This window comes from Taudactylus pleione, unplaced genomic scaffold (genome assembly GCF_031769625.1).
Source record: "Taudactylus pleione unplaced genomic scaffold, aTauple2 ptg000282l, whole genome shotgun sequence".
NCBI classification, from domain to species: Eukaryota; Metazoa; Chordata; class Amphibia; order Anura; family Myobatrachidae; genus Taudactylus; species Taudactylus pleione.
In genome coordinates, this window is record NW_028284684.1 from 12,701,313 (window position 1) to 12,723,545 (window position 22,233).

The 22,233-nt window shown below is 43.7% G+C and overlaps 1 protein-coding gene across 1 annotated transcript in view; it reads right to left on the reverse strand.

Moving 5' to 3' along the window:
* AACS (acetoacetyl-CoA synthetase) overlaps window positions 1–21,728 on the reverse strand; it is a 172,885-nt gene extending 151,157 nt beyond the window's left edge. The window contains exon 1 of the mRNA XM_088482114.1: window positions 21,495–21,728. Within this exon, the coding sequence (XP_088338240.1) occupies window positions 21,495–21,624 (130 nt within the window). The 5' untranslated portion in view covers window positions 21,625–21,728. The remainder of the gene's footprint in view (window positions 1–21,494) is intronic.
* Window positions 21,729–22,233: the final 505 nt, after the last annotated feature.

A 22,233-nucleotide genomic window follows, 5' to 3' on the forward strand; every position in this document is an offset into this window, starting at 1 on the left:
TTAAAATACTCATTGACACAAAATGCATGAAGGCCTTACCGCCGCAATTTTGACCATTGTTTCCCTGGTTTGAAGCCATGTCTCTGCTTCCAGCATGAAATCATCCAGAAATTCTATGTGATTTCGTGACGTATTTATACATGCGTCGTTAGTTTGCGGCCGCATCATTGATTGTGCGTCCCTATGATTCATCCTTAATTTGTGCGGGAAAATAAACACTATTTATGGCTTGGTGTGTGTGGATTCGAGGTGGGGTTGTTGGAGTGTTGTTGGTTAAGTGGTTTGGATTTGGTTGGTTGGTTGCGTTTGGAGGATTTTGGAGAGTTGTTTTTTTGTTTGTTTTTGCTACATTTCTTTGGTTTTTCCGTTCGCATTTTTTTCATTTTATCAACATCCTTTCCTGATTTGGTAAGTTTTGTGCATTCAAATTTGTGGCCAATTGGTGTATTCTTCTGTTTTGTGGTTAGTTAATTTGTTTAACACTCATTTCATCTTTTTTAGTTTTTTTTTTTTTTCGGACCCAAAGAAGTTTTTTGACGACATCTTATATATTCGAGTTGGGTAAGTCCATTTTTTGTCTTGCATTTGCGAATGAATTACTGCATTTTTGACTGTTGGTGTAGTGACTTGCATTTGCGAATAATTTACCGCATTTTTGACTGTTGGTGTAGTGACTTGCATTTGCGAATAATTTACCGCATTTTTGACTGTTGGTGTAGTGACTTGCATTTGCGAATAATTTACCGCATTTTTGACTGTTGGTGTAGTGACTTGCATTTGCGAATAATTTACCGCATTTTTGACTGTTGGTGTAGTGACTTGCATTTGCGAAAAATTTACCGCATTTTTGACTGTTGGTGTAGTGACTTACATTTGCGAAAAATTTACCGCATTTTTGACGGCTTATTCATCATATAATCCAGTTTTGCTTTTCCCTTTTCCATTTTTTGGGTCCATTTGAACCCTATTTGACGTACGGTGTGCAATGTAGTTTTCATCGATGGCCAAATGTGTTTTTCCGCTATTTTCTGTGTTGGCTTGCAACAATTTTTAAACAAAAAAAACACCCTCTAAATTTTTGAAGTCTCATTGTTGCCTTTTTTTACAGTTTATACGTATCATGACAATACCCCGGCATGTAAGCAGCTATGGATGGTATCAGAAAGCTAAGTTGTTTTTTCTTACTTTTGGGGTGGGTCAAAAGCCTTACATTGTAAACTTTGAATTTCAGGTAGATCTGGGGCGAATTGTTCTGGCCCTGCTCCCGGAAGACGACCAACCTCAAACTCGTCCCAGGCGTAGGCATCGTAGGCATGCAAGGCCCCAGATATTTCGAACACGTGTCACCCTTTTTGGAATGCCCGATGATGAGGTTTTAAGACGCTACCGTCTACCTCCCAAAATCATCATAGACACTCTCTCATTAATAGAAAGTGATCTTGAGCGGCAAATTGACAGTCCAACAGCAATACCACCACTGACGCAATTTATGGCGGTGTTACATTTCTGTGCCTCAGGATCGTTTCAAACAACGGTGGGAATAGTGGCGGGCATCTCCCAATCCTCCTTTTCCCGGATCCTGAGGGCAGTGATGGAGGCACTTTTCAAGCACCTCCATCATTTTATTAAAATGCCTTTGGATATGGGTGCCCTTAGTGTGGCCAAGGCCAATTTTTACCAAATAGCTGGCTTCCCACACATCATAGGGGTTGTGGATGGTACTCACATACCACTTCAGCCTCCAGCACGGCTGGAGGCAATATTTAGAAACAGGAAACACTATCACTCCCTGAATGTAATGGTGGTATGTGATGCCTCCCTCCAGATCCTGTCCCTGAATGCTAAATTACCAGGAAGTGCACATGACTCCTTCGTCATCCGGCAATCAGGGATATGGCAGAAATTAACCAACCTACAAGCTGGTGATGCGTGGCTTCTGGGTAAGTGGAGACCTTTAGTACATAACAATGTTAAGCTTGATACACAGTGTTCCTGATGTGGTCTATTTTTGTTCACAGGAGACAGTGGATACCCTTGCATGTCCTGGCTGCTCACTCCTTATTTGGCTCCCACACCAGGGCCACAAAGTGCGTATAATTCCGCACTTACAGCCACCAGGCAAGTGGTGGAGCGCTGTATCGGCCTTTTAAAAGGCCGATTCAGATGCCTCCACCGCTCTGGTGGCGAGCTCATGTATGTGCCGGATATGGTGTCGAAAATTGTGGTCCTGTGTGGGATATTTCACAACATTGCCATAAGGAGTGGTGTCCCAATGCAGCCAGAGGATGCCTTACCTGAGGATGGCCCCCCCGAGGTTGGTCGAAGGTCAGTATGTGGGGGGGCCATACGCGATGATGTGGTGGCCAGATTTTTTAGGTAAGTTTGTTCAAAACTCCAGTGTTTATACCTAATGTGTTTGTTTTTTTGGGCAAACATCTAATTTTTTTATAATTTTCTCACCATCTTCTGTTTGTTCACATAATCTTTGGCACTCCAACGCTCACTACTTCCTGCTACCCTTACCAAACCTGGATCTGGTCCTTTTGGGCATATATTCTGGAACCCATATCGCAACGCCATGTTTGTGGAATCATGTTGGCATGGTCCTTCGTCAACCAGTTCTTGATTTTGTGTTTTTATTTATTTTTTTCTTGGTATGTGTTGTATTTGAATTTATCACTGTGTATTTTTTTTGGGAGTGACCACTTTGTTTTCTCTGTTATGTGGTGAATAAATGTTTGAAGAGTGAAATGGTCTTCCTTTTTTGGGACGTTAACAGCAAGTGTAACCAGGTTAACACAAGTTACATTTGACTAAGGGGTAAACCAGTACTGACGCCAGTTGAGCAAAACTGAAATATGTTTTCAGCTTTCCAATCCACACCAAAAGGAAGCCTGGCCCAACCTTGGGATTTGTAAGATTGGCCTAAGCAGATTGCGCACCAAGTAGGAACCTGGAAAATGTAGAAATCTGAAATTGACACTACACCCTAAAAGGGAAATTACATTGTTACTGTTATGTGTTTCTGGTGTCTGTTTGACATACAAAGACAAAACACAATCTAACTTTTAAAAAAGGGAAATCCTTGCAGGAACTTATGTCAGGCTAAACTATCTTGGTTTTGGTTTTTAAAAATGAGCCACAACGTATATTTGTCTTTAAAAATTTATTTGGCAAATACAACAAAAAAAAAAAAAAACTAATGCCGAAGGAGGCCAGACAGCCGGTCGAGGGCCACCAGAAGGCCGATTACATGGTGGCGCATCTGCCCCACAACATCCGCCACCTCTTGCCGACGCCTCTGTTCCTCTGTGGGTGAGAAAAGTGTGTGGGTTAATACAACAATAGGGACTCCACAGAAAAACATAAAAAAAAAAAAAAAACACTCCTAAACCCAAAAACATAAATAAAAAGGGTGGGCTGGCAAAAATACAAGGCCTAGGTACAAATTCCCACAGGTATGATATGTGTATGCTTAAATCACCAGGAAGAGGTAAAGGCAAACCTTCACAATCAACAAAAGTCAAGCCACAAAAACACGAAGAAAGGCACGACACATGATTACATACAAACAGTTTGTGCTTTTAAAAAAAATAATAAAAAACATACCGGGAAACAAATCGGGAGCTCCGGCAAAACCTCCATGATCCTCCTCGGAGGATCCGTCATTCCCCAAAGAATGGGGCGGAGTTATGCTGGACTCCGGGGAGGGGGTAATTGGAAGAGGGGTGGGTGGAGGAGAGGGGGAAGTGGGACGGAGGGGAAGGAGGCCCGACATTTCCGGGAGAGGGTCTGGGAAGGATGGGGAGGAGTGGGGAATAGGCGAAAGATTTGGGGTGGAGTGTTGGCTGGGGGTTGGGGAGAGTGGGCGGGAACGCCGACGTTGACGGCGGAGTCTTGGCTGTCCCCCTAAAATATGTCAAATAAATTGCGTTTAGTTTATGGACAAATCCGGGCAAACAAACAAAAAATAAAAAAGAAAAAAGAAATAAAACTAAAAAAAATAGCAGTAGAATTAAAAATTCATAAAAAGAGGGAAAACATGCAGACGCAGATATGAGTACAAATAATAAATAGAACAGACAGGAAAACATGCAGACGCAGATATGAGTACAAATAATAAATAGAACAGACAGGAAAACATGCAGACGCAGATATGAGTACAAATAATAAATAGAACAGACAGGAAAACATGCAGACGCAGATATGAGTACAAATAATAAATAGAACAGACAGGAAAACATGCACACGCAGATATGAGTACAAATAATAAATAGAACTGACAGGAAAACATGCACACGCAGATATGAGTACAAATAATAAATAGAACAGACAGGAAAACATGCAGACGCAGATATGAGTACAAATAATAAATAGAACTGACAGGAAAACATGCACACGCAGATATGAGTACAAATAATAAATAGAACAGACAGGAAAACATGCACACGCAGATATGAGTACAAATAATAAATAGAACAGACAGGAAAACATGCAGACGCAGATATGAGTACAAATAATAAATAGAACAGACAGGAAAACATGCACACGCAGTTTGCCCCACAAACACAAACATTAAAACCACAATACATAACACTTACTTGCCAGGATCTGCATGCGAAAGCATGCCAGCAAGCGGGGCGTTCGCCGTTGCAGGTCGGACCACCTGCGCTCCAGCTGCCCGATGTTGCGGCGTGATCCGAAGGACCGCAGGCGGGACCGTACCTCCGCATACGCGGAGCGCTTCTGCCGGTTGGTCATGGGTTCTGGCTGGCTGGTGATCCGGCGATCCATGACCTCCGTAAGCACCAGCAGCTCACGCCTGGTGAATGCGGAGGCTCTCATGATGGCAATGGTGTTTTTCTTAAAAATCATTTTTGATAAAGTGTGTAAAAATTTTCTGATTGGCTAATGTATTTTGGAAATTAACAGGAGCAATTTTATTGGTTAGTGTATGAGTCATGTGTTCGACAGGGCCAGAAATCTCTGGAGAGTTAGGATAGGCTTGATGCAGTGACATGCGTAAGCAAATTTAAATAAAGAAATGAACCCAGGGAAATATGCGGGGATACACAGCAATAGTACAATTGTTTAATTGTGGTTCACATGTTTTTTAAACAATAAAAGCGAATGTTTCATCCGTACGTATTCTGCGGGTAAACACAAACACAGACAAGAGTAAAGTTTCTTGCATTGTGTTGAAAAAAAACAAACAATTAAGCTAATTGATACATTGATTGGCATGATACGATTGATGGAGGTAGGCAGAATAAAGGAGCAGGTAATCGACATCTGACAAGGCCACTTCCTGTTTATACTTGTGCGTGCGTTCCTTTCAAGCCATTTCGGGGATGTACGCTCGCTATTTCGTACGCTCGTTAGTTAGAGGAGGGGTCGTCAGAGTTTAGGGAGGAATTTTAGATGCGAACGAAAATACGAGCGAGCCATTGAATTTAAATATTTTTGTACGTACGCCTAACGTACGTGCGCCCGCTTGCGTGCGGCTCTGAATGAGGGCCATTATTGCCAGGAGATTTCATATTGGTTTCTCTGCTACACTGACTGATGAATGAAATGTAGCTTCCTAGTTTTGACCTGATCATAGATTGTATATTACTTCAAAGCTATTGGCGGTAATAATCTTCATACATCGCCTCCAGCAAAGTTACCCGATATTCTTTGTTCACTTGCTGCTGCATGCTGGCAAAACAGCCATGGAATGGTGGCAAAAGCAACAATTATTGCATTTATTTTTTAAATAGTTACTATAAGCATCAAAATATATCCCTCACTTCTCAAATTTGACAGATGATGGTGGCATTCCTCATGGTGCATACACACGGAGACGATAGTCAACGATAACGTTGAACGATCTTCCGGGTGTGCTGGATGATCAACATTGATCATCTAGCACACCACCAACGGACGGCCAACGACTCGTGATCAACGATTGTGGGTCCCTATAGTAACCTGGTCGATATCGACCAGGTTGGCCTGCCTGCACGTTCGATGGACGATATAGTTATCGTCCATACATGCCCGCGCATCGCAGGTCGTTGGAAAAAGCAAAAAAATACACAATATGATCGATACAGTTATCGTTCATATCGAGCATTTTAATCGTCCCGTGTGTACGCACCATCATAGGGAGATTACATCCAATTTTAATTAGTTGTATTTATAAAAAAAATTCAGATGAATACATTTAGATATAGCAGACCCAGGTGCATGTGGTAGAAGTCTAAAATCGACTGGTTATGGAAAAGTCACATGTATATGATAAGATGTATTAGTAATGCAGGATGGTAGTCAAAGTAGAATCAAGTTCACAGTGAAGTAAATATTATTGCAAGCAAAATTAAATGAAAACATAATCACCCTATCAAAAAGTGTACAGTAATTCAAACCATGAAGGATATTTAGGGCGGTATCCAATTAGCCCTGAACATTGTTCGGGCGCTAATGGATCCCCACAATCGGCAAAAAAAATAGTTTTTTCGACGATTATCCCCGTTTTTCACAGATGTTTTTTTCACCCTATCCTATTATTTCGAACTAAATAGGATATATCTCACTAAAACACAGTGTCCGCGATAAGCTTGCAGACCTATGTGTTCTTTCGCCCTTTTTTGGGGCGAAAAAATAGCACTTATGGATTATTTTTCGGGACACATCAGGTCCTGAAAAATATCCACGATAAATGCTGGTATCGTGCAACACTTCGGGGTTAATAGGATAGCCCCGCCGCGATCAATTAGCAGCGCTAATTGGATACCCCCCTTTGTCTGAAATACAAGCGAAGGTCAATTTCTTTATATATTTACTTAGGTGGACATCGCAATAAAGTGGGACAAAACAAGTTGCTCCACTGCTTCACTGAAAAGAAATGACTGTAAGAGATTGAAAAACTCGTATTTTAAGTGAGATATTAAATTGTTAGATTAAGTATTTCATAGGTCAATGAAGGTCTTTCATATAAATAGTTACTTACAGAATATGGAAAAAGTGCAGCAGGTGGTTAATTCCAGTCTGTTGGTCACAGATTGTGCTTGCTCTGTTTGACATGCGGCAGTGCCAGTTTCAAAGGCCTTTTTGCCAGCCTTTATACCCCATGACAACAATTTCTAATTAAATGGAACAGAACTTTAGATGATTGCTCCTTCTTCAGTCTTATTAAACTAAATGTAGAGGTCATGAGAGCTTCAATAAGCAAAATAGAAACAGAGATTGCTTTGATCAAAACCATGTTGGAACCAAATGAGGAACTTGTAGACAGTAAAAACTTAGAGCAAGACAGCAAGACAGAAAGCACCAACAACATAACAGATATGCTAACCAGGGTTGTAGAGTCAGAGGAGAAATTTACCAATTCCAACCTTAAAAGTAAAAGCTTTTATTATATAAATACAGTGCCAGATTAAACCCTGTGGAGGACCCTACGCAGTCAAAAACTCAGGGCCCCCTCGCAAGTTATTTCCTAATAAGTTTTTAATTTTACCAACCAACAATTATAATAAACCGTACGTAGGATGCACAGACTTTTTTTAACAAACTGACAGCTGACAGAAGATGAGCTTTTAAGAGACAAACCTTGTAATGTGAATCTGATGTTTATGGTTTATGTACTTAAGTTATTAATGGGTACATTACATATACAGTATTTTCTTTATTAAGAGTCTGTAATGTAAAGTTTTCGTTTCTTTGATTTGATAATTTTTTTCTATATTTTGCAAACAATTTAGGAAAGCTTGATAGTAATAATCTTTCAAGATCAAATTAATTTTATTTTGACCCGTTGTCGGGGGTCCCCTAAAAGGCCCATAGGCCAGTGCCTACTCTGCCTATCTGGTAATCCAGCACTGTATAGATATCAGTGATTGCATTAATGCATGAACAGGAGTCTATGGGCACGATTCAATTCAGCGCGATGTAAATAGCGCCGGGAGATAGCTCCCGGAGCTATTCAATTCATCACGCTGTTAGGTCGGGGAAGGCTCGTTATCGCGCCTTAAACAGGGTGTTTAGGCGCGATAACGGGCATTCCCCGACCTAACTTCCCGGCGCAAGGCTGTTTTCCCGGGGCTAAGGGCAGAAAACAGCCTCGCGCCGGGACTTTTGTCGGATTTCTTCTCTCATCCCCGGAGGGATGAGAGAAGAAATCATTAGTCGGACTTGTCAGCGCGGTGTATTGAATAGCTCCGGGAGCTAACTCCCGGAGCTATTTACATCGCGCTGAATAGAATCGAGCCCTATGACTCATTAGTTTTCTGCAAGGTGCAAAAAAAAGAAGAGACTCCTTTTTGGGGGAACACTTAAAATGTGCACCCAAAAATCTACTTTATTATCCTTTTCGACTCGGGGAGCACCACCAACTCAGATATGTAACAATTATTTAGTCCATTAATACAACTCTTACTGCTGGTCTCAATTTGATGACTGTTATATGAAGTCCTGTGCAGATATCTCCCTCCCCTCACGGTAGTGTCTAGTCGCGGAGAGGACCCGGACGTCATCATCTACTGTCCAACGTCATTCCCTACCATCCACGTGGACATATAGGGGGAATATAATCTTGTGGTGAGCGTAGCGAGCCACCGTGCCCGAAGCGTGGCAAGGGGACATGTTTATTCTCTAGGTCAGGGGTGGCCAACCTGCGACTCTCGAGCCGCATGAGGCTCTTTTGAGCTTCTAATGCGCCTCCCAGGCTCACGGCTCGGCAGACCCCCATTATTACTGAGAATACTGGTCTCTGAGGCCATCAGAGACTGAAGAAGCCTCTGATCGCTGCAGAGGCCAGCGTTCCCAGTAATGCAGTGCGCGGGTGACGTCATGATGTCACCCGCGATGTGAGGAGCCTACACGTCTGCTGGATCCAGTTATATGCAGCAGGCGGCAGAAGCAGCAGCGACGGCGGGACTCGGGAGCTCTGATGGCGTGGAGCGGTGCCAGCATGAAGGCAAGTTTCTTCATAGGAGTGTGGGTGGGGAGGGAGAGCTAGTGCTGGGGGCACAGGTACAAGGGACAGTGCAGAAGGGGCACAACTACTGGGGGCATTACATAATGGGCACAGCTCCAAGGGGGCATTGCATAATGACCACAACTATTCTGGGCATTGTTTAATGGGCACAACTACAGGAGGGGACTGCATATGGGGCACAACTACAAGGGGCACAGCATCATGGGCACTGGCATTCTCAATGTATTTTATGTTATTCTGGATTTCAATATGTATTTTAGATGGATCTGACTGGTTTCTGTGTACTTTATGTGAACGTGGTTATTTCAATGTTTTCTATATTGCTCTGGCTTTTAACAGTGAAAAATGTATATTGGGAAGATTACGTAAAATGTGTATTTTCAATGTCCTGGGCTCGCCCCCAGCGTAACTAAAAACGGGGGTGTAACACAAGGTCATGCTCCTGCAAATGTCATACCAAAGGCGTGAGCACAAAATTGGGGCCTGGCCTTGTGACAGCTAGGCCACGCCCCATTTTTTGCCTGTGCGCCTGCTATCGGCTCTTTCGCTTGACTACATATATTTTTTGTCTCTTTGCCTCTGACTGGTTGGCCACCCCTGCTATAGGTGGACTTTATGGGCATGGAACTGCATGTCACTTCCAGGTCCTAATGTGTATAAGGGGTACTACTGTGTGGTATAACATGAATGGGCTCGGTGTGGGGACAAATGTATGTGTTTTTTTTTAACTCTCGGGGAGGGGCCATTTTAAGATCTTGCTATGTAGCCACAAAGTTCTACTTACGCCCTTGCATGCAAACACAGAGGGCTGACTAATATATATTGTCACTTTAAAAAAGGACTAAAGGCCCCCACACATGGTGCGATTTGCAAATGATTCAATCTGGTTTGCGATTAATTCCTGAACTCTCCTGGTAAAACAAAATTGTGCCCACACATGGAACGATTGTACAAACAATCAAATGATATAGATGGGTCGTAAACGATATTTCGCTTGCGAAAAACAACTCACGATGCATTTGTTGGAGTTTAAATAATGGGAGGGCTTGACTAGCGGGTATATAAAGCAGGCTCCATTTAGGTCTGTGCACTTCCACTCTGGGACTAGTGATGCTTGATTTATACCTGCTGAACGCTGTACATTGCTATTGTTCTCTGCTTTGTTTTTGGTTTTCTTTTAACAAAGTGTGTTCTACACTACATTCTGTGGTGATGGATTCTTATCGCTATAATCTTCTGCTAGCCTATGGCTATCTAAAACTGAAAGGTTTTGGAGCTGAGGAAAGTAGGAGGATGAGGTCCTGCTGGACGAAGGAGTGGTTGATGAGGAGGGAGACTCGCTTCCACATGCCGCTGCTGATGGAGATTAGGGAGAACAACCTGGATGATTACTGTAACTACCTGCATATGGATGACGCCACCTTCCAGGAGTTGCTGCGTCTGGTGACTCCCTATATCCAGAGGCAGGATACCAATATGAGGAGGGCCATTCCTGCTGAGGAGAGGCTCATTGCTACCCTGAGGTTCCTGGCTACAGGAAGGTCCTTTGAAGACCTGAAGTTTGGGACCCTCAATTCCCCCCAGGCTTTGGGTGTCATCATTCCGGACACCTGCAAAGACATTGTGAATGTCCTGAAGTACCACTACTTTAAAAGGTGATTAAAAAAAAACATTACACATGATTTTCTAGTGAAAGAATTTTATTTATTTTTTTTTTTATACAAAATGTAGAAAACAAACAGCCAACATGGCTGTATATATGTAACATGGCAACCTTTATGGCTGCATATTTAAAATTAAATGCTACCAACATGTCTGCATTTTCTTAATGTATTATAAAACCAACATTGCTTATAATGGCAGTGTAAAAAGTGCGTTATCAACAAGTTTTATCTGTCCCCAATTGCTATGCTGCTCTATGGTATACGGTGGTTCAGATGGCGGATTGAATAGGCCAAGAAACACATGGCACAAGTACAGATTGTGGCCCCGGCATCCAACAATCTGTCCTTACGCCATGTGTTTAGTGACAGTGTACAATCGGCGGCGTCACCACTGTATACCATAGAGTAGCTATTGGGGGAGATAATTTTAATATATTTGATCCTAAAAATAGTTTAAAGTGTTCAAAAATGAAAAATTTGAGGTGGCTCCTCGTCCACCTCCAGCATGGCTCTATAGAGAGGCTCTGAGGCTGTGGAGGGGTAAGTGGGTTAGGGAGTAGGATAAGTGGGTTGGAGAGTAGGGTTGGACCTGTCAGTGTAGTGGGATGGTAGATGGCTGGCTGGTTGGAATGTGATGTGCAGGGTCCAATCATCTGAATAGGCTGTATAGTTGCCTGGGGCAGAGGCTTGTCAGTAAGCCTTGTCGCACTGCCTAATTTTTTGTTTTTTCCCCTTATGACAGTGTCATATGATCCAGATCCATTGCACAGAAACTACTTGCAATATGGGTACCCAGATTGTCAAACATGTCTGGGGGTTTTTGGAGGGCCTGCTCCACTTGTCACAGTAGTCCCGATGACTGTGACTGAACACTTTGGGTCTTGTGTTGATAAAATCTTCTTTAGGAAGGAGGTTTAGCGTTCCCGCTAGGCTGTTTTAGAGGGGCGCTGCACCATGCCCTCCTTCTGGAGGGCAAAAAGCGCCCTGCCCTCACCACCCCACTAAGACAGCCTGCGGGTGCCCGGCATCTATTCAGTCAGCAGCGCTTGGGGGCTGCACGGCGTGTCCGTAAGTTCCGGCACGCCCCCGAGAAGAAAAGGGTACGCGTCTTATAGACACGCCCTTTTCGGGCGCGGCTGCGCGCCTTAGGCGCGCACGGAAGTGCCCTCTCTAGCTCCAGTGCCCTGCCTAACGCTAACTGCCCTAAACCTAATCCTCCCCTCCCCCACGGCTAACAGGACGGGCGCCCCAGACTTACCTCGTTCGGGCACGCGTCGTCCTGGATTCCAGTGTCAGGGTTATGACAGGAGTCTGTATTTTGATGTCCATCATAAATCCCTAGCCGGCATTCTGCTGTTGGAATTGTGACAGACGGCCTTGAGGCCGCCGGTCACATAACTACATCCTATATAGATAATGTCCTCTTTGGAATACTATTACATTTAATCTGTGCCTCCTTTCGTTGTTTTTTTTTTTTTTTAAATAAATATTGGCAAAATTATTGTAATAAAATATTTATCCCCCATATATTTTTTAGAGTAATGGGCATAATATTTCCTTACACTATTCTTATTTTGAGTCAACATATTAAATGGGAAAATAAAAAAACATTACGTACTAGCGAAACAGACTGCTCACTATGAGCGCCCCCAAAGGAGTTGAACTTCGGCAACTCCAATCAAAAGCAGTTACTCACTATGAATAATAAAAGAATGCTTCCAATTAGCAGCTCATTTAGGTTTATGGTAAAGTAGGATGAAGAAAAGTTTTGGGCAAATAACCAGCACTTGAAGCATATTGTCTCATGGTCAAAATATATAGAGAACACTTTGTTCATCTGGAAAGAAACAGGAAGAACTGTCCCACATCATAGAGTAAAGCAATCACAATGATGTATTTACAGAATTCAGGCACCACATAAGATCAGAATAAGTAGAATTATTTGGGCAAAATTCTAAAGTTCTAAACCCCAGCGATTTGGTGGCGGTTTGACGGCGGGTTCTAAACCCCGGGGTTTGGTGGCGTTTTCTAAATGACAGCCCTGTTCTATTATATTATAAAATTTATTTTGACAGCAGTTTTGCAGCGGTTTTGGACTGCGAATAGCAAAGCGCCGCCAAACCGCCGAGGTTTAGAACCCACCTCTTAGTAAATTTTGCCCCTTGACTTAATAATCTATGTGGAAGTCCAAAACCTATACACTAAAAGCATACATAAAAAAAAAAAAAGATTGTAATAGTTATATGCCAAAAAACAATCACTGGAGAAATGGATTTGAAACATACACGGAGATCAATTTAAGGTCTCAAAAGTAATTGATCAAAGACAGAAGCATTCATAAAACAGGCAAAATACCTTATACTGTTCTTACAGAAACAAAATGTCAACTGTTGAATTGATTAATTCTCTACGTTACATAATTCGGCACGCGAACAAACTGGAAAACACTGAGAATTTGCCTAGGGTCCCAAGAATCGTCTATGAAAGGGCCCCAAATAGAAAGAACCATATGCGCTTTCAGCAAACCAGAGACTATTACATTTGGCCCCAAAAGTCCTTTGTGGTTAATATGGCGCTTTGATCATGTGATTGAGTCTGTATTAAATAAATATTAATCCATGTAATATTAAATTATCTTCACCATGTTTAGTAAACATTTTGGAAATTTTAGCAGGAATCTATTTTATTTTTTTAATATCACTCTAGTCTCATGCTGGGTACACACTAGACCAGTGGTTCCCAACCTTGGTCCTCAAGGCACACTAACAGTCCAGGTTTTCAGGATATCCATCCATCACAGGTGACTTAATTAGTACAGTTTAATTATACATCTAAGCACAAGCATGGATATCCTTTAAACCTGGACTGTTAGGGTGCCTTGAGGACAGAGTTTGGGAACCCCAGCACTAGATGACATATCGTGTGCAAGGGTGTGGATTAACATTTAGACCGTAAAAAGGTTGACAGTGGCTTGATAGACACCAGATGTTAGACAGGCAATAGATCAACACACTAAAGGTCAACATGTAAGAAGGTCGACAGGTACAAATGGTTGACAGGGTCAAAACGTTGACACATAAAAAGGGGCTATAGCACGAATTTTACCAGTTATGAGGACCAGGGAGTTGCTTTTCAAGAATGGGTGGGGCCCGGAGACACGCTCCGCAATGGCCAATCCATGGGCTCCTGATTAAGTGATTGATGCCCCGGCGCCAGGCTATAAAGAAAAAAAAAAAAAAGTAGGAGGAGCCACAGCAGGGAATGACATGCGGAGATGTGACTCGGAGTGAAGAGGGTCCCTGCAGCCGGCTTGGATGAAGTAAATGTAAGCGGGTGAGTGTTTGGTGCTGCGGAGGCGACTGGTGCTTTAGCGGGTGGGGTGAGCTGTGAGCGGTGTCGAAGCTGAATAATTGGCTGAGACAAGTTCAGTTTAAAATTTAATCGCGGCGACGCCATCTTGCGAATGGCCGCAAGATTCCATTTTGTGGCCAGCGTCAATTCAAGTTACAATTCAGGAGCTAAGAACAGATGGCAATGTTAATCTACCAAGGGCAACTGGAAAAACAAGCTTTCTGAGTAAAAGTAAATAGAAATAGACAATGGGTATTTTTACATACAAATTGGGAATCCCTGGATGCAGATAAAGTATAGTTGTGACAATTGTAATATAATCCAGGCATTGATCTACACAATTGGATTTGTCTGAATCCAAACAGGTTTTAGTTTCATACGCACAATTGAGCTGCTAACATGACGCCCAGTAGCGAATGCACAATTATTAGCATCATGCGATTGCATCTTTCACCATTTCACATACACACATTATGCTTAAGATCCCGAATGAAAATACCGTTTGTTAGCTTTAAGCGCACGCATCTGCCCTAAGTTAACTAGCGTCTTTATATCAAACCCTGAATACTCACACATTACATATTCACACATAAGGTTTAATAAGCTTTAAAGGATATGATTTAAGTTGGTTCAGTTAGTTTAAATGCTGTGAAATAAAGATATTTGATAACTTAGGTTCTGTACATGATAAGAAAGCAGTGTTTGGGTCCGTACTGATGTGTACTCTTTCAACAGAATTCCGGTACTATCGGTGTGGAGATCGCATAGTGCATTCGCAAGTTATGGATCGCAGAACCTACAAGCAACAAAATGTTTTATCTCATGAATAATTGTTAGGATGTTACAGAGGGCGTGACTAGAAAGATTCCCCTGCTGTTAGAGGCAGGGAGAGTCTATTTGAACCAGCCTGTTAAATGTGCTGTAACATATGCTTCTCCTCTGGGAACCAATGACATCAGCAAGAAACTTCCCCATTGTCCTGTTTTAGTCTGGGGAGGATAAATATGTGTGCCCGGATACTGTTTTTTTAGTCCATGCTGAATGCTGTATGAACTGAGGGTCTCTTACTGATGCCTATCTCCGTGTCCAGAGGCGCAGCGTATGTATACTGTACTTGGGTCTGTATTATTTCCTTTTACGCCTAAATTGTGTATGTATCAATTGCGTGTAACTGACTGAACTTTTACCTGAATAATACTTGTGCTTTGGAACCACAGATTCCACTCCTGTCTTTATTTGCGGTCAGACTGCGCACGCAAATTGGTGTTATTCTTAGAGGTTTATAGGAAGGATTTTAGAAGGTATAGGCAGGGGTATATAGAGGTTCTGATCCAGTTTCGTTAGCGGGTTAGCGGATGGCGCTATGGCAGGTAGAGGTGCTTTGATGGTGAATGGGTACTATGCTGTGGTGGGGTGGGTCGGATGTGAGCAGGTGGTGTAGCGGGTGTCTGGCACTTACGAAGGGGGGTGTCTGAGTTCCCTAGAATCCCACCTGCTCAATGATCCATCACCGCAGGTGACCGAGCAGTTAGACGGAGGAGCTCAGGCAGTAGTACCAGTAACGCCATATCTAATAATAATGTCCACCACATCATGGCTGAATCTCGGGGGAGGTGCAGTGGCAGCATACAACTCCTCCGTTCCCTTGGAGCTTTGACGGACCTGGTGATGCACTGACTTACTGCCTTCCAATCTGTACCGATAGCCGAAAGTATGCATCTGGGTGCCGGGGATGTGGAGGGGGATCAGTGTGTGTCCCGGAGGGGGCTGGATAATACGTGTAGTGATGGGGGAACTTGAAAAGAAAAGAGGGAGAGGTCAGGGTATGAGGACAGGATAAAGGGGGCATGATAAACAGAGTAGGATAAATATTAATTGCAGTGAGGACTGTCTGGATAGAGGAGGGCTGGTGACCATGATAGGGTGTGATAATTATTACAAACAGAGAATGTCAGGATAGAGGCGGGCTGTCGCACTTTGGGAGCTTTTAAATTTGTAGAGTTTTTTTTTACTAAACAGTGTCCAGACACCTTATAGACACACACACATGATCTGGTCTGTGATTGAGCATGATCTTCATGGGCTGTACCAGACAAGATGCACACAGGCGGGATCCGTGTAATTTACCATGTGTTGCCTGCAGGGTGCTGAGTGATGCAAACTGGGGGATGTTTCTGGCAGCTGAAGTACTGAGAAAATTGTGTGTGGTTGAGGAGCTGGCTGTGCAGCAAGTCAAACTGAGGGGAAAGGGACTGCTAAAAAAGCAAATACTAGGGGGTAAATTTACTAAAGTGAGAGTTTTTAGAAGTGAGTTTTAAAAGTGATGTTGCCCATAGCAACCAATCAGATTCTACTTAACATTTAACTAGCACCTTCTAGAAGATAATAGCTAGAATCTGATTGGTTGCTATAGGCAACATCACTTCTAAAACTCACTTCTAAAAACTCTGACTTTAGTAAATTTACCCGTAAGAAACTATTGTATTACTTTTATGTCCAAATCACTGTAGCTCCTTAGATCAATAGCAGCAACATTAAAAATACAATATATACAATTTATTATTTAATTAAATATATACAGTTATACCCTTTTAGGTCTAACATTAAGGTATTTTTTGCCAATTTGTGACGAGAATAATAATAATTAATTATTGTCCACTGGAGGGACAGAACTTGGGCGATTACCATTGTCCTCATAGGGCACGATTCTATTCAACGCGAAGTGACTAGTACCGGGAATCAGCATCCCTCCAGGAATGCGAGCAGAAATCCGACAAAAGTCCAGGCGCGATGCTGTTTTCTGCCCTTAGCGCCGGGAAAACAACATCGCGTCGGGAAGTTTAGTCGGAGAATGCCCGTTCTCGCGCCTAAACACCCTGTTTAAGGCGCGAGAACGAGCCTTCCCTGATCCAACTTCTCGTAGATTCTCACGTTTAATTGAATCACGTTTGATAATCTTACCATCTTGTCTCCATCCTAGATATTTTCACAATGGGTATCACTTGGCAGTGAACTTTTCTCCTAAATATTGATTCTTAGAAGCGCATCACATGCAACGCCGCTCAGAGTTCCCGCTAAGCTGTTTTAGTGGGGCGCTGCACCCTGCCCTCCTTCTGGAGGGCAAAAAGCGCCCTGCCCTCACCGCACCGCACCGCTAAGACAGCCTGCAGCTGCAGTCTTCACCCGCAGGTTGCACTGTCCCGCGGGAGGGGAAATGTGCGGTTACCCGGTCACTGCCGGTGAATAGACGCTGGGCGCATGCGCCCGGCATCTATTCTACCTGTCAGCACCGCTTGGGGGCTGCTCGGAGTGTCTGTAAGTGCCGGGCACGCCCCCAAGAGTGACGAAAAGGTGACGAGTCTTATAGACACGCTCCCTTTTCGGCGCTCGCGGGGAAGTGCCCTCTCTAGCTCCAGTGCCCTGCCTGCCGCCGAGTGAACACAATCAGTGTACAGTTAGATTGTTACATAACGTGTTGCAAAAATAGATAAATGTGCAACAACATATATAAATGGCATGTGGAGTGTTCTCATGGCATATGGGGAGCTCAAAAGCATAAATCGCGATGGGACCCAGAAACTGTGGGGTAGGACCCCAATGTTTTTTAAAGTGAGGTGTCCTGAGACCCACATTTTTTTTGCACAGCGCGATCACTATCGATAATTTTTTTTTGTTTGTTTTATAGCCCTAATCTTAACCCTAACCATCCCCTTGGTGCCTAACCCTAACTGTCGGGGTAGGTGCCTGACCCTAACCGTCCCTTCTAGTACCTTACCCTAACGCTCCAGTAAGTGCCCAACCCTAACACTCCCTCCTGATGCCTAACCCTAACTCCTGATGCCTAACCCTAACCAAAAAAAAAAACATTTTTGTGTCGACCTTTTGCCCACATCGACCATTTGTATCTGGCGATCTTCTTACATGTCGACCTATTGTCTCTGTCGACCTATTGACTGTCTAACATCTGGTGTCTATCTAGACATGGTCTATAGTCCGGAACCCCGTGTGCAGTGTTCTCCCCAGAAATTTTTTCAAGCCGGGTGGCATCAAGAAGTAGCCGGGTGGGGCCTTCCCAGTAATAAAATGTTTTAAAACCTTATAAAGAATTTAAACTGGAGAAAACTTTTATATATATATTAATTCTCCTCTTCTTCTTAGAGGCCCAGTCGTCTGCAGCTTTGTTATAATCAAAGTATGTAGGATCTGGTCACTCTAGTGAATTCAGCATCAGGTTATTTAATGTGCTCTGCTTCATGCGATTCCTTAAACAGGTTTTATTTTGCTTTAGAGTACTAATCCACTTGCAGTCTCCACAGATTCAGGGCCTGATTCAGACCCGCTCGCGAGCGCCGAGCGCTCGCAAGCGTGTCGATGTTGGCCCAGTGGGCATGCGCATGACGGAGCCGGCTCAGTTGTGCGCATGTGCGAGACCCGGATAGCGAAGGGCAAACCGTCGCTCCGGGTCTCGTACCAAAGGGGGCGTGCTGTCGTTGTTGAGTGACAGCACGCCCCCTTTGGTGGGCGTGCCGGGGGCGTGGCTGCCCAGACGGAGGCGTTCCCATGGGAAAACTGACAAGTGATGTCAGTAGGAGTGCTTTCGGCTCTGTTTGAGCTAAAAGCACTGTAGGGCTTGCGGCACCGAGACCCTACCACAAGGGTCTCGTCGCAAGCCTGATGGTCGCGATGGTCTTGACCATCGCGACCATCTTCCTGGCTGCTCGCTATAGCTGTGGGTGGTCACCCACAGCTATACGAGCTGCCAGGAGGCCGCTCTAAAAATCAAGAAGGACGGCCCTGATTCAGAGCGAGCGCTCTGTCAGAGCGTCCAGCTCTGAATCAGGACCACTGTCCCCACAGAATTTATTTTTTCTACAGCTCCCAGATACAGTGTCCCCACCTGCAGTCTCCACAAATACTGTCCCCACAGATTATTTTTCCAGCTCCTACACAGACAGAGTGGACGCAGGACTATTCTCTTTAATGTGTTCAGGCGACTGTTCCCGCCCGAACAGCGCGCCCTTGCTTTTATACACGGTGAGGGATCTCTGCCCTCCAGTCTGACACTGCCCTGCACTGTAACAGGCCCAAGCTGCACCACCCGGCACTCTCCCCCGCCCCAATGCGTCATGTCCCCGTACAATCTACTGCCCGTCACTCCCCCAGCCTCAATGAGTCACATACCATCGCCCGGAACCCCCACTAAAGTGCCAGCAGACACAGATGCCAGACAGACTGGGAGCCTCTGATGGAAGAACGTGCGACTTTGGCACAGCTCGGCGTCACATCCGTGGCAACAAGGACAGGTTGGGGGTGACCAGGCGACAGGGGACGTGATGCATTGGGGCGGGGGAGAGTGCAGTGCAGTAAGTTGTACGGGGATGCACCGCATTGGAGCAAGGGGAAGTGGCAGGCGGTAGGCTGAATCTTGCCGGTTGGTGTGCCCTCTAAAAAAAAAAAAAAAATTGCCTGGAGAGAACACTGGTGTGTATAGCTGACGGACAATACATCATCCGGACCATCTACTCAGTACAGCTGTGAACGACGTCTTTCCTAGGTATATCACATCGCCCGTGCTGCATGTGTGTACACGCGAATGACTGACCCATATGCGGGCTGCAGGAACCAGCGACAATGATGTCACAAATGGTTCCTTTGGCCATCCGATTGTCAAGCGTGTATGCACATATGTTTGTGAAGAACACTTACCAAATTGTTTGATTAACCGGACGATCCATCGTTTAGGTGTGTACCCCACATTACACTTTTGAATTTTCCATAGCCATTACTGACTTTAGACTCCTACAACACACATTATACACCTAATTAATTTGCAGCTCGGTATTTCTTATACATAGACCTATAAATGTTGATTTTTATTTTCTTTCCACTCATCTTTTGGAAACATAGTTGCGCTAGATAGTGTTCATTCTAGCTCCGGCGGCAGGCAGGGCGCCGGAGCTAGAGAGGGCAACCGAAGGCGCGCGTGCGGCCGAAAAGGGGGCATGTCTATAAGACGCGTCCCCTTTTCGTCATACTTGGGGGCATGCCCGGCGCTTACGGACATGCCGGGCAGCCCCCAAGCGCTGCAGAAAGAGAGAATAAATGCCGGGCGCATGCGCCCGGCGCGACTATTCTCCGGCGGTGACCGGGACACCGCATGTTTCTCCACCCGCGGGACACTGCGTCCCGCGGGTGAGAACGGCACCCGCAGGCTGTGAGGGCAGGGCACTTTTTGCCCTCCTCCTGGAGGGCAGGGTGCTTTTTGCCCTCCAGAAGGAGGGCAGGGCGCCGCGCCACACTAAAACAGCCTAGCGGGAACTCTACTAGATATTAAACAATAAAGAGAAAGTGCAGATCTTTTAGGTATTGCAATAGAATCACCAACGTAGAAATTTCGTAGAACATTCACTGGTGTTTGACATACAAACGCATATATGTTATCACTTGTGTTTGCATAGTTCAAATGCATAGAAACACAACATAAAAAAACAAGGAAATGGAACAAGTAGCAGCAAAAAAAATAAAATAAAATAAAGTAAAACAGTGTACAGTGCAAATAAATAAAGTACATCCAATTAGCAAAAACCGCCAATTCAACAAAATACAAATGGTATAATACAACTGATATATATAGGACTAAAGCAGTCAAATGATCAAAGGGGTTCCTGGGTGCAGATAAGGTGGGTCAGGAAGAGGGAAAGACTCAAATCAGGCAAAGGGTGGAATAAAAGGAATGTATTAAATGTTAGATAAATGGTTGTCACAGTAAAAACCATTTTTCCAAGTAAGTCCCCACTCACATTTTTACTGGGAGGTCTCTTGTCCGTTCTCTAGTTTTAGGATTTTAATAGTTCTTATTACAGTTTTACTACCGTAGCATTAAAAAAAAAAGAAAACCTCAAATGCTAATGGATACAGGCCTAAAAAAACAATACAGATTTTACTTTACCAGTTTAATGCAGATGTTTTTGTAACAGGTGATAAAATAAACAATAAGTGAAATGGATGTGGAAGATGCACACCCTAATATCTAGTATTACATGGATACATGTTTACACCCCACTGACAGAATATGACACTGGTCTACTGTATAACTGGTTTAGGGAGAAGAAACGTGTAAATGAGCAAATAGAACATTTACAGTAGATCACAACCTAGTGATGCCACTTACAGGTAGATTGTGTGTGATACAGTAACTTGCACTCTTCCTTACAGGTGTGCCAATTTTACCTCAGGCCATATTCCAGCATCATATTTCTTTTTACTGTGAATTATTGTTTCCAGATAACCAAGGTACCTATATCTAAACACATTCCCAGTTAGTTATATGTAACTATACAGGACTGCAAATCATTGATTTCCCTGTGTTCTTTTTACCACAAAAGGTGCATAAGGGAAACTTGTATGTACTTTCATTATTGTGCCTTTCATTCTATCACTTACTTACTTGTCACTAGTGTCACATAATGCCAGTGTTTACAACCCCTATTATTTTCACTCACCCAGATTAAGACCACAGTTGTTATTCACTCTGGCCCTGAACTCATCCATCTGGGTGATTTTCTTGGAATCAGGGTACCACATCACTTTGGACTCCAGTATCTCCTCCATCGGCTCCTCCTTCCTAGACATGCTGGATGTATGTATGCTGTGCTGTGTGCACTCTGACTCTCTGTCTCACACACACAATCTCTCTCTGCTTCTGAGCCTGAGACTGACACGCTGTTTTGTACATGTAAGCGAGGTGACTGCTGTAGTGTATTCCTCCGCGAAATAATATAGTGCCACACCTCTCTCCTCTGTTGCGAGGTCCTGCTGCTCCTGAGTTTTTTCCCACTAAACCTTTTTATTGTTGAAGGTAAATGACACGTAGTACGTAACAAAAAAATAAAAAAACAGCATTTTCTCTACAGGTTACTGAGGTTAATGAGTGGTTGGCCAAATCAGAGTCACAGGGATATAGTTTTTCTTCTCTACAATAACTAACATTACATTACCATTTGGTCTTTCACCAGACAAACGTAGCACTCTGCCCCCAATTATGAAAAGAGCAGGATGTTTCATGCTGCTGTGATAACCAAATATTAATTCATATATATCCATGTTATAATAAGATGTGTTATGTTCCTGTACATGAGGGCATGTTTCAATATTGGCTAACTGCAGTGTTTAAATCCATGGAGGGAATTTGCATCTCTGTATACAATTAAGGTCAAGAAGTGCTGTGAATCAATAAGGGTT